Source organism: Arvicanthis niloticus, chromosome 6 (genome assembly GCF_011762505.2).
Source record: "Arvicanthis niloticus isolate mArvNil1 chromosome 6, mArvNil1.pat.X, whole genome shotgun sequence".
Taxonomy (NCBI): domain Eukaryota; kingdom Metazoa; phylum Chordata; class Mammalia; order Rodentia; family Muridae; genus Arvicanthis; species Arvicanthis niloticus.
In genome coordinates this window covers 62,080,453-62,095,412 of record NC_047663.1, presented here as the reverse complement: position 1 = coordinate 62,095,412, position 14,960 = coordinate 62,080,453, and the positions used below count along the sequence as shown (strand labels likewise).

Sequence of the window (14,960 nt, the reverse complement as noted above, 5' to 3'; positions counted from 1 at the left end):
GCTCCACGTGTGCATGTGTGACAGTACATATGTGTATACAGGAATATGTTCACTTGTGCATATTGTATCATGAGTGTGTTTGTCTAGGAGCGAGCATACTCTGTAAGTGTATGCTTATGTGTGTGTGGCCAAGTAAGCTTCTCTGTCTAGGTATTTGCACATGTGCTGTCTGTGTATGCCCATGTGCACACAAGCAGGCTTGTGTGTGGCACACACATGCTTGTGCATATAAGCATGAGTGTTTTCATATGTGTGCATGAGGTATGTGGTGTTGGATATGTTCATTTGTGTGGGTGTGTTTGCTCAGGTATGTACGAACAAGTTGTGTGTACAGATATGTGCTTATCTGTAAGTGCATGAGATGGTTATTTGTGTGCATGGAATACGCTCATATGTGTGATTGAGAAGGATTCTAGATGTAGGTATGTGCTTATGCACATGTACACATATGCTAGTGTGCATGGCACTGAAGCAGTAGCTGAGAGCTTACATGGGATCTGAAACTTGGAGGTCCAGGGAGAGAGAGAGAGAGAGAGAGAGAGAGAGAGAGAGAGAGAGAGAAGAGAGGAGAGACTGGGCCTGTGTGGCCTTTTTTTTTTTTTAAAGATTTATTTATTTATTTTATGTATATGTGTACACTGTCACTATCTTCAGACACACCAGAAAAGGGCATCAGATCCCATTACAGATAGTTGTGAGCCACACCATGTGGCTACTGGGAATTGAACTCAGGACCTCTGGAAGAGCAATCAGTGCTCCTAACCACTGAGCCATCTCTCCAGCCCAGTGTGTGGGCTTTTGAAACCTTAACTCTCACTCCCAGAGACACCAGGGACACACCTCCTCCAACAGTGCCACGCCTTCTAATCCCTCCCAAACAGTTCCACCAATTAGGAACCAAGCATTCAAATATGAAGACATGGGGGCCATTCTCATTCAAATCGCCAGAAGGGGTATCTCTACTCTAGCTATGAACTGAGGAAGCAGATGGAGCTGGGGCTCTCCTCACTGGCTCTCTGAACCCCTCTGCACCAAATGCGGACTCTACTGTTTAGTGGGCTGGGTCACAGATAGGATGGAGGTTGAGGGAGAGCAATTGCCTCTTCAGTTAGTTACCTTGTCTCTAGAAGGTAGACAAGGGTGGGCTGGTGGTCCCTGGGCTTGTAGCGTCCCCAGGCCAGGTCATCTGGGCACAAGGGGCCCTTTAAGAAGTGGGTCAGGGCTTACTAGCTTTTCTGACTTCTGCTACCCACAGAAACAATCCAGATGGCTTCTGAATCCTGCTTCTCTGGCCTGAGGCCCCTGATCAGAGCATATATGGTACCACAGGTAGGGTGGCCATGCTAACCCTTGTCCTTTGTTGTCTCCTTCTCTCTCTTCCCCTGTGCCTCCAAGCCTGACCTCCATGTCTCCAGCTTGCCACACCTGCCTTCCCAGATGGTTTCCGGTGAAAATTCTTCCTTTCCAGGGCTTTGATAAAGAGAACAGGATGAGAGGCTGGGGACCCCAAGAGAGATGTTTGTATCAGTTAATACTGTGATAAATGCCTTGACTATGGCAACTTATGAAAAAGGGGATCTGTCTTAAGGTTTTACTGCTGTTAACAGATGCCATGACCAAGGCAACTCTTACAAAGGACAACATTTAATTGGGGCTGGCTTACAGGTTCAGAGGTGCAGTCCATTATCATCAAGGTGGGAGCATGGCAGCATCCAGGCAAGCATGGTGCAGGAAGAGTTGAGAGTTCTACATCTTCTCTCTGAACGTTGCAAGAGAAGACTGGCTTCCAGGGAGCTGGGATGAGGGTCTTAAAGCCCCTACCCCCAGTGACACACCTACTCCAACAAGGCCACACCTAATAGTGCCACTCCCTGGGCCAAGCGTATACAAACCGTCACAGGAGCTTAATTTGGCTTTGGGTACCAATGATATAAATGCCCACCGTGGCAGGAAAAGCAAGGAAACAGCAGCAAGCATAAAAGTGGGAATTGAAGCCAAGAGGAAGACAGTGGAGATGGAATGAAGCATCCGACTCTCAGGGCCTTCTTCCAGGGACGTGCTTCTACCAACAAGGCCACACACGTCTCCTAGCCTTCCCCACTAAAATGCCACTGTGGGTCAGGACTTTTCCTACCTGCCTTTCTTGTCCACGGCCCTTTGCTCTCCTGGGAGTGGGGGTCTTTCTCCCTAGTCAGATGAATAAGAGGCATCACTTAAAATTCCAGGAGTGTCTTAGTTACTTTCCTATTGCTGTGATGAGACACCATGACCTGGGGAATATGGGGAACATTCTCATTCTTTCCCAGACAGTCCCAATGGGAGAACAAATGCAGCACTTCCAGAAAACGTTAGGGGGACAGAGCCAGAGGGTGGGAGGAGGTTTGAGATATGACAGAGGTGGGGAAGGAGAAGGGTTCTGGGGGGTGGCAGTTCCCCAGTTTCCTAGGCCAGCGTCAGGCTGGAGGGAGGCAAAAAGCAAGTGGGGTGGTTCCTGAGAGGTACAGGCTAGTGTGAGGTAGCCTCTGGGAGGGGCAGAGATGGGATGGGTTCCCACTGAGTGGCCCATCCTGCAGATGGCCAGCTGTGGCTGTGGGCATTAGCTCAGGAGAAAGTGATCTCTAAGAGGAAAGCCACCTGGCCCAAGGGCAGTCAGGATATCTGTGACTACAGGGGTATCCAGAGAGCCTAGTCCCAGTCCCCCTGGCTCAGTTCCCTTGGGGGTGCAACAGCCTCTTCAGAGCTGCCCAAGGAGGGGCCTACAGGAGAGGAGGGGTGAAGCAGAGCTGGGGAGGTGGCCTCTAAACAGAAGATGCTTCATGGGATACCATTCCCATAATGCTCTGCCTTCCTAGTCTTCTGTATGCTGCCTACACAGAGCATAGGCCCAGGAAGGGACACAATTTGTGACTGAGTGAGCAGAGGGGCTCCCAACTCTGATAACAAAACACATCTCGATGTGGGGTGTGTGAGGGCGATTGGAAGGGGAAGCCAGCTGGAAGTTTGCACTAGACAGGCCCCATCTTGGGCCTAGGAGATCTAGGCCCCATGCTGATGTATGCCTAGTTTGGTGTCACCAGGCCTTGGTGGCAGGGGATAGGGAGTACTGAGGAGAGGGGACCCAAGGGCCTGTGGAGAGAGGCTAGGCAGGGCCTGCTTACAGGCATTTTGCAGAGATTGTGTCTACGTGGAGAGTGTGGAATGGGTGGCAGAGATAAACTCTTCAGGAAAAAGCAAAATAATCTGGAGAAGCACAGAGCAAAGGTGTAGGGTTCTGTCAAGCAGTACCTGGGAGTCCTACACTGCAAACCTTCTGGGGGAGGTGGGGAGTGGCATGGCCTCCTGTAGGCCACAGTTGGAGAGCAGGGGGCACTCAAGCCTGAAGCTCTCCACAGTCCCCAAGGTTTAGCTTCTTTGGGCTCTGGGTCCTGGTTCCTGGCCCTACCCCTTACACAAAGAGATGGCTGTGCAGGGATGTGGAGTTGAGGTATAGTGTGGTGATGAAGGCGGGTTGCCTGTCTCTACCTGAAGCAAGCCATGAACTCATAATACTTGCATACACATGCATACACATACACAGGCACACAGATTTTATAAGGACACGGGATAGAGGTGGTGTCTGGCTTCCGCTCCAATGCATTTTATTAAAAAGGAAGGGGGGGGGAGGAAAAAAAGAAAGAAAAATAAATGAGAGTCTCCCACAAGGACCACACACGGTGGCCTGGTGTAGCCGCAGGGCAGGCTGAGTCCCAGCTGGCACACTGCACCGTCACTGCCACCTCCAAACTGGACCCCCATGGCAGTAGAAGCCCAGGGGCAGAACCAGAGCCAGATAGGCACAACCGTGTGTTCTGTACGTGGTTGCTCTCTTAGGTGGGCCTAGGATTGTTGACCAGGGGTCTGGAATGCTTTGGGAGACTGAGCAAAGCCGTGTTCTCCTGGTGTACCTCCGGGAGGATGTCATCTGCTACCTCTTTCCTCTAGAAGTCCTGGTATATGATGCTAAAAACAGTTGGGGACCTTGTCCTGGCTCCCATACTCCCAACCCAAATACCACCTCAGACATAGCCTGTCTGTACACTGATTTACACACACACACACACACACACACACCAGTAATATGCTCTTATTCTCCCAGCAAGACCCCCTTCCCCCAATCCAGGCTCAGGGCACGGGAGGCTGAGGCTGGACCCAACCACGGTTCTTACAAAAAAAGGCCACAGCCCAATCCCCATCCCATGGGAAGGATAGGGGCCCTCTCTGGTGTTTCACACAAGCAGCCCCCCCCCAAGACTGTGCACCTGCAGGCTGTGCACCAGGAAGGCCCCCTGTGGAAATGGAGGCATTTGGGATTCTTGTGAGGAAGGAATGAGAGTCGTCTGACCTGAGGCTCCCACTGTGGGGAAGGACCTGGGTTTGTATTTCTGGGGAGGTTATCTTATTGTCACCAATTGAGGGGGTGGGCCTGGGCAGTAGCAACAACCCAGAGCCCCATTCCAAGTGTGTCTGTCCCCCACGCTGGTTCTGACAGAGACAATCGCTATGGACCTCACTGGAAAAAATGCTCTCATTGTGAACATAAACAGGCAGCTTGGACTCTGCCAGACGTGCCTGGAAAATGTTTAGGACCTCAGTCAACATATGAAATTTCCATCAAACTTTTATTAATCAGGAGGCGTTTGTTGTAAACCAACCCCCGTCTGATCCCTCTGGATGTCCAGGGAGAGGCCTGGGCTTGCTGGGGCCTATCCAGTGCCTGGTCTCCTGCCTACACAATCTGCCCCAACAGAGGAAGGTTCATGGTCCAGAGATCAATGGGGACCAAGACAAAGCCAAGCAGGTCCCTCAGTGCCTAGGGGTCACTGTAGACTGTAGGACAGGGATCCTTTCCACCCTCTGAGACAGCCTTATCCCACTATGCCTTCCCTGAGCCAGGCCTGCAAGGCTGCGGCTGGCCCAGCTGCTTCTAGAGGTTCTGGACTGCTCAGCTGTGATCTCTTTTATGGGGTGGGAGACTCATAAAGGACCAAGAGCCCCACTTAGGAGCTGAGAGGCTTGGCGGCTCCACAGCCTGAGGAGGAGGGGTTGAGGCTTGGGAGGAGAGAGCTAAGGAGAGGCAGGCCGGAGGTGTGGTTGGGCTAGAGAGGAAAGGGCCAAGAAGGGAAGGGGTGGGAAAAACCAGGGAAAGAAGGGACAGGGAGGGAAGATATGGGAGAGGGGGAGGTTGTGTAGGGGAAGGGGGGGGGAGTTGGGAAGAGGAGGACTGGAGAGGAAGCCTCAGCCCACTTAGAACTATGTAATCTGCTCCAGTGACTGGGACACTTCATACTTCCCTCCTGTGAAAAAATAGGGGTGATTGTGCCCAGACCGATGGCTTCCTGGGCTTGCCTTCTCTCCCATCCCCCATGTCCTGTCAATGACTATGATCACACAGAAAGTCTGGCATGTGTCCATCCCTGACACTTCCCACCTGAGTCTTCTGCTTTCCTTTTGTTTGTTTGTTTGTTTTTCTTTTGGTTTTTCTGTGTAGTCCTGGCTGTCCTGGAACTCACTCTGTAGACCAGGCTGGCCTCGAACTCAGAAATCCGCCTGCCTCTGCCTCCCAAGTGCTGGGATTAAAGGCGTGCGCCACCACTGCCCCGCTGTCTTCTGCTTTCCTTTTCTGGACTGTAGGCTACCCTTACCCCTCATAGACTCATGGTCTTGTCTACCTTTCTGGCTAGGGAGTGTGGAGGGAGACTCATATTGTCAGAAAGCCAGCATTAGGATTAGGCTACTAGGAGTTTCTTAACCATACCCCCTTGAAGTTCCTACCTAGCTCTGGGTCTTAAGTCTCTATCCCCTAGCTTTTGCTCCATTCCAGACTAACAGAATCCCTCAGCCACTGAGACTTCCTGCTGAAGACTAGGGAGCCAGTCTTGCCTGGCGATAAGGTCCTTTTCTTTCAGGGTATGCAGGGCAGAATGTGTGTGATGAGGCCACCCTGAAGGCCCCAGGAGCCTTCATCCCTAGAGAGCATTAAGGGGCAACAGTATGCAATGCTGAGTGGAAGTAGAACCCAGACTTGGAAAGGCAGACTTTCCCTTTAGCCTGGCTCAGTATGCTCCTGCAAGGGCTTAGACCTTGTGCATGCCTTCCTGGCTGCTCAGACCTTCCACACTCTGCCCATAGTGGCTCAGCCATGTGTACCAGGAAACAGGCCAGAAATGTGGGCTTGACTCTGTGGCCTTGACACCATGGCTTTGATTCTGTGGGTGGGCCCTGGGCACTTGTCCTGGACCTGTATCTAGTATTCTTTATTTCCTTCTTGGGTTTTTGAAGGCTAATGTTTCTAAGTGTGATTAATTTTGTGTGTGGATTTTGTATGCTGCAACTTTTTGAGGTTTCTATGAGAGAGAGAGAGAGAGAGAGAGAGAGAGAGAGAGAGAGAGAGAGAGAGAGAGAAATGCCACAGCATAAAACTGTGCCATATAGAAAGTGCTGCTTCCCCCTCTTCCAACTGGGCCACCATTCCTTTTTCTTGCTTGCTTGCTCTGGCTAGCACTCCCAGTAGGGTGCTGGGGGGCAGTGGGGGAAATATTGTATTGTTGATCTCAGGAAAAAGTTTTCTCTTTTCCCATTAGGCAGGGAACCAGCTGTGGGCTTTTGAAACATGCCCTTTTTTATGTTGTGTGTGCTCTATTTTACTCCCAGTCTATTAAATTTTTTTTTAATTAGAAAAGGATGTTGGCTCTTGTCCAATGCTTCTTTTGTTGTTTTAATAATTGAGATGTCAATGTTTCCCCCCTCCCCTTCATTCTAATAACATGGCATTTCATGGTACTTATATTTTATTTCTTGAATAACTCCTGGATTCCCAAGGGGTTAGAGCTGGAAGGATTTCAAATAGGCAGTGGAGCTGGGGGAGCTGGGCTCTCCTGGCTCTCGAACCTTCATTCATTGATGCACGAACCAGGATTCACCCCGATTCCCCACTACCAATCTCAGTGCCCCAAGTCAGGCATCACAACTGCTTCTTCCAAAGGTAGGTCCACGCTCCATATGCACAGTGGAGGAAAGAAAACAGAACACAAGCCAGGCTGGTGTGTGAAGTAGCTCATGGCATGCCCAGCATGGATTACCAAGCAGAGGTTGATTCTGTGACCCTGTGTTCTGGGCCTTCGGGACACCTGTTCTTACTCTGTGCTGCTCAGAACAAACGAGGTGCCATGCTTTCAATCTGCCATCTCCACTAGCAACCTCAGCATCCTAAGACAGGCATCACAACTGTTCCTCCTTCTGAGTAGTAGAGGAGCCCATGCAGAAGCCAGTCCATATGGCCTAGGGTCCAGGGAAGTTCCACTCTTGGGCACCAAAGAACTGCCCCCTGGTGGCAGGAGAGGTCAGGATGCCAGGAAGCAGCAGGCTCCTGTGTCTTAGGAGGAAACCCACAAATTGGGAGCTACGAATGAGGAGGCTCAGAAGCTTGGAAACTGCATTTGTCAGCAGCATTAATGTGCCGTGAAGGTCTCGTATCCACACACACCAGGCTGAGGGATAGGAGGAGAACGGTGCCCCCCATGCCCACTTTACCTGGAACATACTCAGGGTCTGCGTGCACGGAAGCAGCACGTCATACACAAAAGTCTGTAGTCTTATTTCAACTGGAAAAAAATATAAAAATTGGATCTCTAAACCAGTAAATAAACTGAAAGGCAATTTAATGAACTTTAAAAAAACAGTACCCAAAGGCTGGGGAGATGGCTCAGTCAGTAAAGTGCTTGCTATGTGGGCTTGAGGACCTGAGTCTGATCTTCAGGACTGTGTTTAAAAAACAAAAATCAGAATGATGATCACATGTGCTTGGGTCTCAGCTCTGGGCAGGCAGAAGAGAAGGATCCCTGGAGCTGGCTGGCAGGCTAGCCTATCTGACTGTGTGCATTCCAGGCCACTGAAACAGCCTGTCACAAAACACAAGGTGTGGAGCTAGAGAGATGGCTCCACCGCTAAGGGTACTGGCTGCTCTTTCAGAAGACCTGGGTTCTGTCCGCAGGGCTCACAACCATCTGTGAGTTCAGTCACAGAGTATCTAATGCCCTCTTCTGGCTTCTGCAGGCACCAGGCATGCATGTGGTGTACAGACAGACATGCATGCAGGCAAAACACTCATACACATCAAACACAGACATAAGACCAAAAAGACAAAGTATTTAGTTCCTGTGGAATGACACCTGAGGTTGACTTATGCCCTCCACATGCATGTGCATGTATGCAAACTTCTTCACAAACATGTGCATGCACGCGCGCGCACACACACACACACACACACACCAAAAAGATCTCTCATAATACGCATTCTAAGCAGACACGATGCTCACAGACTTGGTGTGCAGACTTACTTTGTCCCTTAAATATTATTTCAGGCCAGTGGGTATGAATGACTGCAGAAATCCTGTGTGTGGGTTTCACTAGAAACTGCATCACAAGTGCTTGAATGACAGGAATGTGCTACTGTGTCTGGCTCCTCCCATATACTTAATACCATCTCCAGGTGACTTCTGACCCTAACACAGTAGAACTGCTATGACAATCACTGTTACACTGCATTGTTTGGGGAGTCTGATCATGTTCAGCAGAGATGAAATTTGGGGGAATATTTTCTATTTGAGGTGGGCAGAACCCGGGGCACAGATCCTACAGATACCAGACTTGGTGCTTTGGGGCTTTCTGCTCTCATTCCCACACGTACCCTTTTGGGTTCTGCCCCTGTGCCTGCTTATTCTCAGCTCCCGTTTCCTGCCTTCCCACTCAGGATACTTCCATGTTTCAAAACTCTTTTTTGACAAACTTTTTTTTTTTTTGACAACTGTGGCCTCTCCCCTCATTTGGGCTGTGCCCACAGACCTACCCAGGTCAGTGTCTAGAAAAGCTGTTTGTTTTGTACTTCTCTCTCCCCACCCCCAAACTTTATTATATGTATGTGGGTGTTTTGCCCACATATATGTCTGTGTACCTCATGTGTGCCTTGGTGTCTACTGCCTGTGGATGCTACAGTTGGGCACTGGATCCCTGGAACTGGAGTTACAGATGGTTGTGAGCTTCCAGGTTGGTGCTGGAAATTGAACCTGGGTCCTCTATAAGAGCTGCCGGTGCTCTTACCCACTGAGCCATCTCTCCAACCTCCTGAACCTCTCTTTTCTCGTGGTGGGCACTTGCCTGACCGTGTCTGGATAGCCTACCTTACATGTAGATTCCTACCCACTGCACAGGGAAGGTGCCTGGAATAAGACCGGAGGACAGGGTGAGGACAGGAGCTCTGAGGCACTTGCTTCACAAATCTTTAATAATGTTTGACTGTCACATGAGTAGAACCCAAGCTCTTGGCTCACCCCGATTGTCCCCAATTCTCCCTCCTGGTCCTGCCCCTCTCCACTTCTCTTCCTCAGCCTCCTACAGACTTAGAATCTGGGACAAGTGTCTTGACTTCATGGAACAAGATGCATGGATGCAGGATTGGAGATCTATAGAGGATGGAAACAGGGCATGAGGCAGCCCAAGGGGGTGGGTATCTAAGTCCTCACAAAACCAACAGGCTCCCCATTATGGTCACAAAAATGCTTAGGGTGTTTCTCAGAGATGAAGTAAGGGAGGGGAGTATCTGAGGGGGATTGGGTGTGGTTTCCACATGATAACGGATCCAACTCAAAAAATAGGAGACATTGGCAAACACCCCTGGGTACAGGGGTTGGGCACAACCACGTCCCCAGCTCACTATTCCAATCTGCAACCAGGTCTGGTTCTGCTTACATACCAGTGGACTGCCAGAGTCACCCTGAAAAAGAAGAGGGGCTTTCTGTGATCAACTAGACCAGGTATGCCCCACCTCCCGGTTTCAGAATGAGGGTCCATCCCCTCCCCTCCACATAGCCCCCTCTCTGGCTGCAACAGAGCCCAGAGCCTTAGCACTGAGGTCTGATACAAGTGTGTGGTGATCATACACTATCTGCCTGGGTTCAGCCACCCCAGCAGTCCCCGGCTCACACCAGAGCCCAAGTCTGATCCAAAAAAAAAAAAAAGGGACCTACCTCACATACATTCTTAATATTCTTGATATCTGCAGCACACAACATTTCTGGCAGGAGGTAGGATGTCCATCCATAGAGCAGCTGACACTGGAACTTAGGGATTAGTGGCAACCGGGCTTCCATTAGGTATTTCCCAGTTTCACCTGTGAGAGGAGAGGGGAGAGGAACTGCCAGGTGAGGGTGTGTATCTAAGTCCAGCTAGGTCTTTCTTAGTCCTGGAAGGCAAGGAGGCAAAGACATTCTTGGGTTCTTGGTCAATGGAGGAGAAATCTAGAAAAAAATCTCCATTCAAAGACAGCCCTATCCACAAGCAAAAGCCACCAACACACAGGGAAGCCCCACCCACACAGGGAAGCCCCACCCACACAGGGAAGCCCCACCCACACAGGGAAGCCCCACCCACACAGGGAAGCCCCACCCACACAGGGAAGCCCCACCCACACAGGGAAGCCCCACCCACGAGGAGTTTCTTTTTCACATCATTCTGTCTCCCTTTCTCATATACTTCGTTGTTGCTGTTTCAGTATGGATAATTTCTACTGATCTATCTCCAAGGCCATGATTCTCCCTCAGCCCACCATAAACCTCATAAAGGGATTTTTCATATCTGAGAGCTGTTTTTTTATTTCCAGTGGATTATTTCCTTAGAAGAATAATCTGTATCTTCTGGCTTACGTTTTTCTCCTAACCATCTTCCCAGATGCCAGGGAGACCCATTCTCTGCTCTGCTCCCATGAGTCTTCCTGAGCTCATACCTTGTGGTGAGATCATCCCCCATCCAGTAGTCCAGCAAGACAAATTGTTGAGGTTCAGGTTGGAAGGTGGCAAGCAAATTGGCAACACGAAGTCAGAAAATACGATGGGGCTTTTCAACTGCACTAGTGCTACGTCCCCTCCGACAGGGTGGAACAATTCGAAGTTGGGGTGAATGATCACCTGGTTAATCTCAAACCACTGGGTATGTTTGTTGGCCATCTCAAGGTTGGTGATGCCCACGTACATGTCAAAGGTTTGGAGTTTCTTCTCCCTGCCAACCAGAATAGAGGCCAATGGCCTGCAGCCCCCTGTATCTCCTGCCCACAGACAGGGTCTTCCAGGTTGAAAAGCCTGGGCCTGCCTGCAGCTCAGTGTAGTAGGCCTATCTGACAATCTGACCTCAGAGATCCTGATTTGGACTGAAGGAGACTTGGGGATCAGTAGGAGCCTGTGCCTGGGCTTTGAAGGCCAGATAGCCACGCAATGGGCCTCTCTCTGGCCTCTTCCTGAATCGTTAATTAACCTCTGTACACCAGTTGTGGGCCTGACTAGATGAAGCTCAGGAGATGAGGGTCATCTGTCCAAAGAAGGTTCTGTGGAGGAACACTGTCTCTAGTGTGGGGGACCTTGCTGGAGGAGGAAGGGTAAGCTGGGGGCAGGGGCACACTGTAAATGGAGACTTCTCAAGTGGGGATGTAGCCTAGTCTGTAGAGGACCATGCTCAAAAGTACAGGCCATGCACCTAGGTACTGGCCCAGTCAGCTAGGGTGGATAAATCCATGCTGGTCCATTGGAAGCAGCTTGAAGTCTGAGGTCAAGGGAATGAGTGTATCAATTATGGCAGTTAGGCCTGGGGAAAAGAACTTCAACGGTGGATGCAGCAGTCCAAGCCATGGGCACATGGTCGAGGCCTCTCCTCTCCTGTGTCCCTGCTCCATTCATTACCCTTAACAGCCCCTGTACCTCTCACCTGGAAAAGCAGTGTGCTGCCGTCAGCACCCAGTAGGCATTGAGGATGGAGCCACCACAGACGTGAACGCCAGAGTAATGCACGCTGACCTGCCACGGCCATTTCCGATCACGAGCCAACGCTCCACCCAAGAGCTTGCCTTGCAGAACTGGCTGGCCACAGGCTGAGGAACGAATGCAGAGTGGGCCTAAAGCCACACCACAGGAGGGGCGGGCCACAGATGGAGGAAGGGACAACGTGTATTTGAGTGGGGAGGGACCAAGCCGGGGCTTAGGGCCGAGGTTCCACCCAGGGAGAAAGGATCACCACCCAGACCCTGGGACAGGGGCCTACCCACATCACTGCTCAGTGAATTTGCCTGGTCACTAACTGATGTGACCCACGTTGGGGTAGCCAGTAGAAGCAGAAGCAGCAGGTAACCCAGGAGGCCCAGGCCGGAAGTGGGGGCGGCCATGAAGCCAGAGGCGCAGCCCAGCAGCAGAGGGCAGCTGACCAGGAAATGTAACAGCGCCTCCCCAGGTGCGGATGTGAACTGGACACGTGACGGCACCTGGGCCCTGGATGCGTTGGTGGTGCCCCCAGTAGGTGACTTTGAACTAGCGGGTGTGGACGATAGGAACCTGAACTGTGTGGAGGCTGACACTGCAGATTGCCAAAAGACCACTCTGTTGGCAGGACAGGATGCCTGACTCACTTGCCTGACCTCAGGTACAGGCGACAGACAGACACACACCATGGTCAGACCTGGATATACAAGTTCTGTTTGAGAATTCTCTGTTTTAAACTCCAGTGTTCTTTTTTTTTTTTTTTTAGATTTAGTTATTTTTATATGAGTACACTGTAGTTGTCTTCAGACACACCAGAAGAGTGCATCGGATCCCATTACAGATGGTTGTGAGCCACCATGTGGTTGCTGGGAATTGAACTCAGGACCTCGGGAAGAGCAGTGAGTACTCTTTAACCGCTGAGCCATCTCTCCAGCCCAAACTCCAGTGTTCTAAGCTCTCTCAGTGACAGACTCAGATTTGTCAAATTTTACTATTTACACATGCACCATCTGCTATTAAATCTTTTTTTAAATGAAGTGTTTGTTTATATACAGTAAAATCTACCTCTTCTTGCAGATTTTAACAACCCTTCTTTTTACTTTCAAGGGAGGATTCCAGCTGATAGATGACAGTGGTGTATACCTTTTATCCCAGCACTGGGAGGCAAGTGAGTTCAATGCCAGGGCTACATAATGAGACCCCCTGTCTTAAAACTAAAGAAAAGAAACAGCAAAAAGCACAGTTGGGGCTGGTGAGAGGGCTCAGGAATTAAAAGGGGGGAGTTGCTTTTGCATAGGACCCAGGTTTGATTTCTAGCACCCACACGAGACAGTTCATAACCACCTGTAACTCTAGCTCCAGAAATCTGTCACCTATGGCCTTAGAGGTACATTCATGTGTACATAGCTCCACCCACACAGAGACACACAATTTAAAAGACATTTTAAGGAGAGGATTCCATAAGACTATGAAATAAAGGATGAGAAAAATTACAAAACTTTACGAGAGTTGTTGAAGTCAGAGGGATAGAGCTATCCTGTGCACTTGGGTATGATGTCATAAATACCCTGTGCACTTGGGTATGATGTCATAAATACCCTGTGTACTTGGGTATGAAGGCTGATGTCATAAACACAGCTGTTTCTGATCACACTAGATTCACGGCAATTCCAAACAGAAGCCAAACAAGAAGAATCCTAAGGCTTCAGTAATTAAAGATATTGGTAAGGTATAGATAGCCTAGAACAAAAATTAACAGGGGCAGGGAGAGACATAACGGAATTGTCTTCATCACTTCAGGCTGTTAAAACAAAACTTCAGGACTAGAGCTGGTTTTGTGATTAAGAGGTAATGCTGCTCTTCCAAGGGACCTGGGTTCAGTTCCTAGCACCCATGTTGAGGCTCACTAACAGCCGCCACTCCAGTTCCAAGGGACCCAATGCCCTCTTCTGGCCTCTCCTCAAGCACTGCACACACATGGTACACAGACACATATGCAGGCAAAACATCTATAATATAAAAAATTAAAGTAAAAAAATCATTAAAAAAACAAAAACAAAACAAAAACAACAAAAAAAAAACTAACCCAAAACTCCACAGTCTGGATGGCTTATGATAACAGACAATGTTCTTTACATTTTGGGGCTCGGGTTCTGAAATTAGAGGGCCAGCATTCCTTCCACCTGTCAAGCTCCTCTTGGTTTGTAGACTGGAATCTGCCGCCCATGTCCTCACAGAGGGCAAGGCCGAGAGAACCCTGAACCCCCTTCTGTAAGGACACTACTCTCGTGCACATGCACCACCATCACAACACCCGCAAGGCCTCACTTCTTAACACGATCACTCTGCTTGGAGTCAAGATTCCTGAAGGGGAAGGAGGCAAACTTTAGTCTATTACAGAAATGAATCCCAGACTTAGATCTTTACACAGAGCTTTGACCCAGGACTCGAGAGGCATGCACTGTCAATGAAAATTCTATTGGACACAGCATCTGCAGAGAGGAAGAATGTGATTCCACCACACCCTTTACACAGAACTGAGCTACAGTGATCAAGAAAGCCCTTTAAAACTTTAGGTTAAAATGCAAGACAAGCTTCTGGTGACAATGAGCAATGCAGTGAGGGACAACCCTCCTAATAAAACAAGGAAAAACTCACGGCAGCATACAAATGTCATCTCCATAGAAGCAGGAAATATCTAAAGCATGGTGATGACTCCCCAGAGTAAGCTAGGCTAGTGAGGAGATCCTGGAACCCAGGCTATCCCGCCCTTTCGGGAAGGGCCAGGAAGGGACTCTGTCATTTTTGGCATCTTTCTGGGTTAAGGAAACAAATAGGAGTCCAGGACCCATCAAGGGTGTGGCCCAGACTCAACCACACCTGCTTTTGACTAAAAACAAAGAGGAGTGTGCCCAAAGGATGAGGGGATAGGCAGAGGCCAGTCAGCACTGTGCTGGACAGTAGCCCAACTTAGCATCATCTGGGTGGCTCAGGCCCTAAACTCAGGAATTCTCAAGTTCTCCAGCCCTCACTCAGCTCAGTGTAACTGCAGGTGGCTGGGCTATCTGTATCTGCAGCAAACAGGAGCTTTCCAGGGCAGTGGCAACATTACCCTAGCTCTTGCTT

The 14,960-nt window shown here is 49.8% G+C and overlaps 1 protein-coding gene across 1 annotated transcript; it reads right to left on the bottom strand.

The window, feature by feature from the left end:
• Positions 1 to 646: 646 nt before the first annotated feature.
• Positions 647 to 13,932, bottom strand: Prss38 (serine protease 38). Its single transcript, XM_034507597.2, has 5 exons — positions 12,121 to 13,932; positions 11,788 to 11,950; positions 10,817 to 11,088; positions 10,062 to 10,204; positions 647 to 9,808 (listed from the first exon to the last, which is right to left on the bottom strand). Exons 1-5 carry the CDS (start codon positions 12,521 to 12,523, stop codon positions 9,554 to 9,556), a joined length of 1,236 nt encoding a protein of 411 aa, XP_034363488.2. The 5' UTR covers positions 12,524 to 13,932; the 3' UTR covers positions 647 to 9,553.
• Between the last annotated feature and the right edge of the window lie 1,028 nt (positions 13,933 to 14,960).

What these genes read in the sequence shown, in the direction of transcription:
- Prss38 (XM_034507597.2), bottom strand. Translation starts at nt 12,523, where the DNA reads ATGGTGTGTGTCTGTCTGTCGCCTGTACCTGAGGTCAGGCAAGTGAGT. An exon ending in GGGGATGATCTCACCACAAG is followed by an intron (nt 10,205 to 10,816) that starts GTATGAGCTCAG and finishes CTCCTCTCACAG; the next exon opens with GTGAAACTGGGAAATACCTA. An exon ending in ATATTAAGAATGTATGTGAG is followed by an intron (nt 9,809 to 10,061) that starts GTAGGTCCCTTT and finishes CTTCTTTTTCAG; the next exon opens with GGTGACTCTGGCAGTCCACT.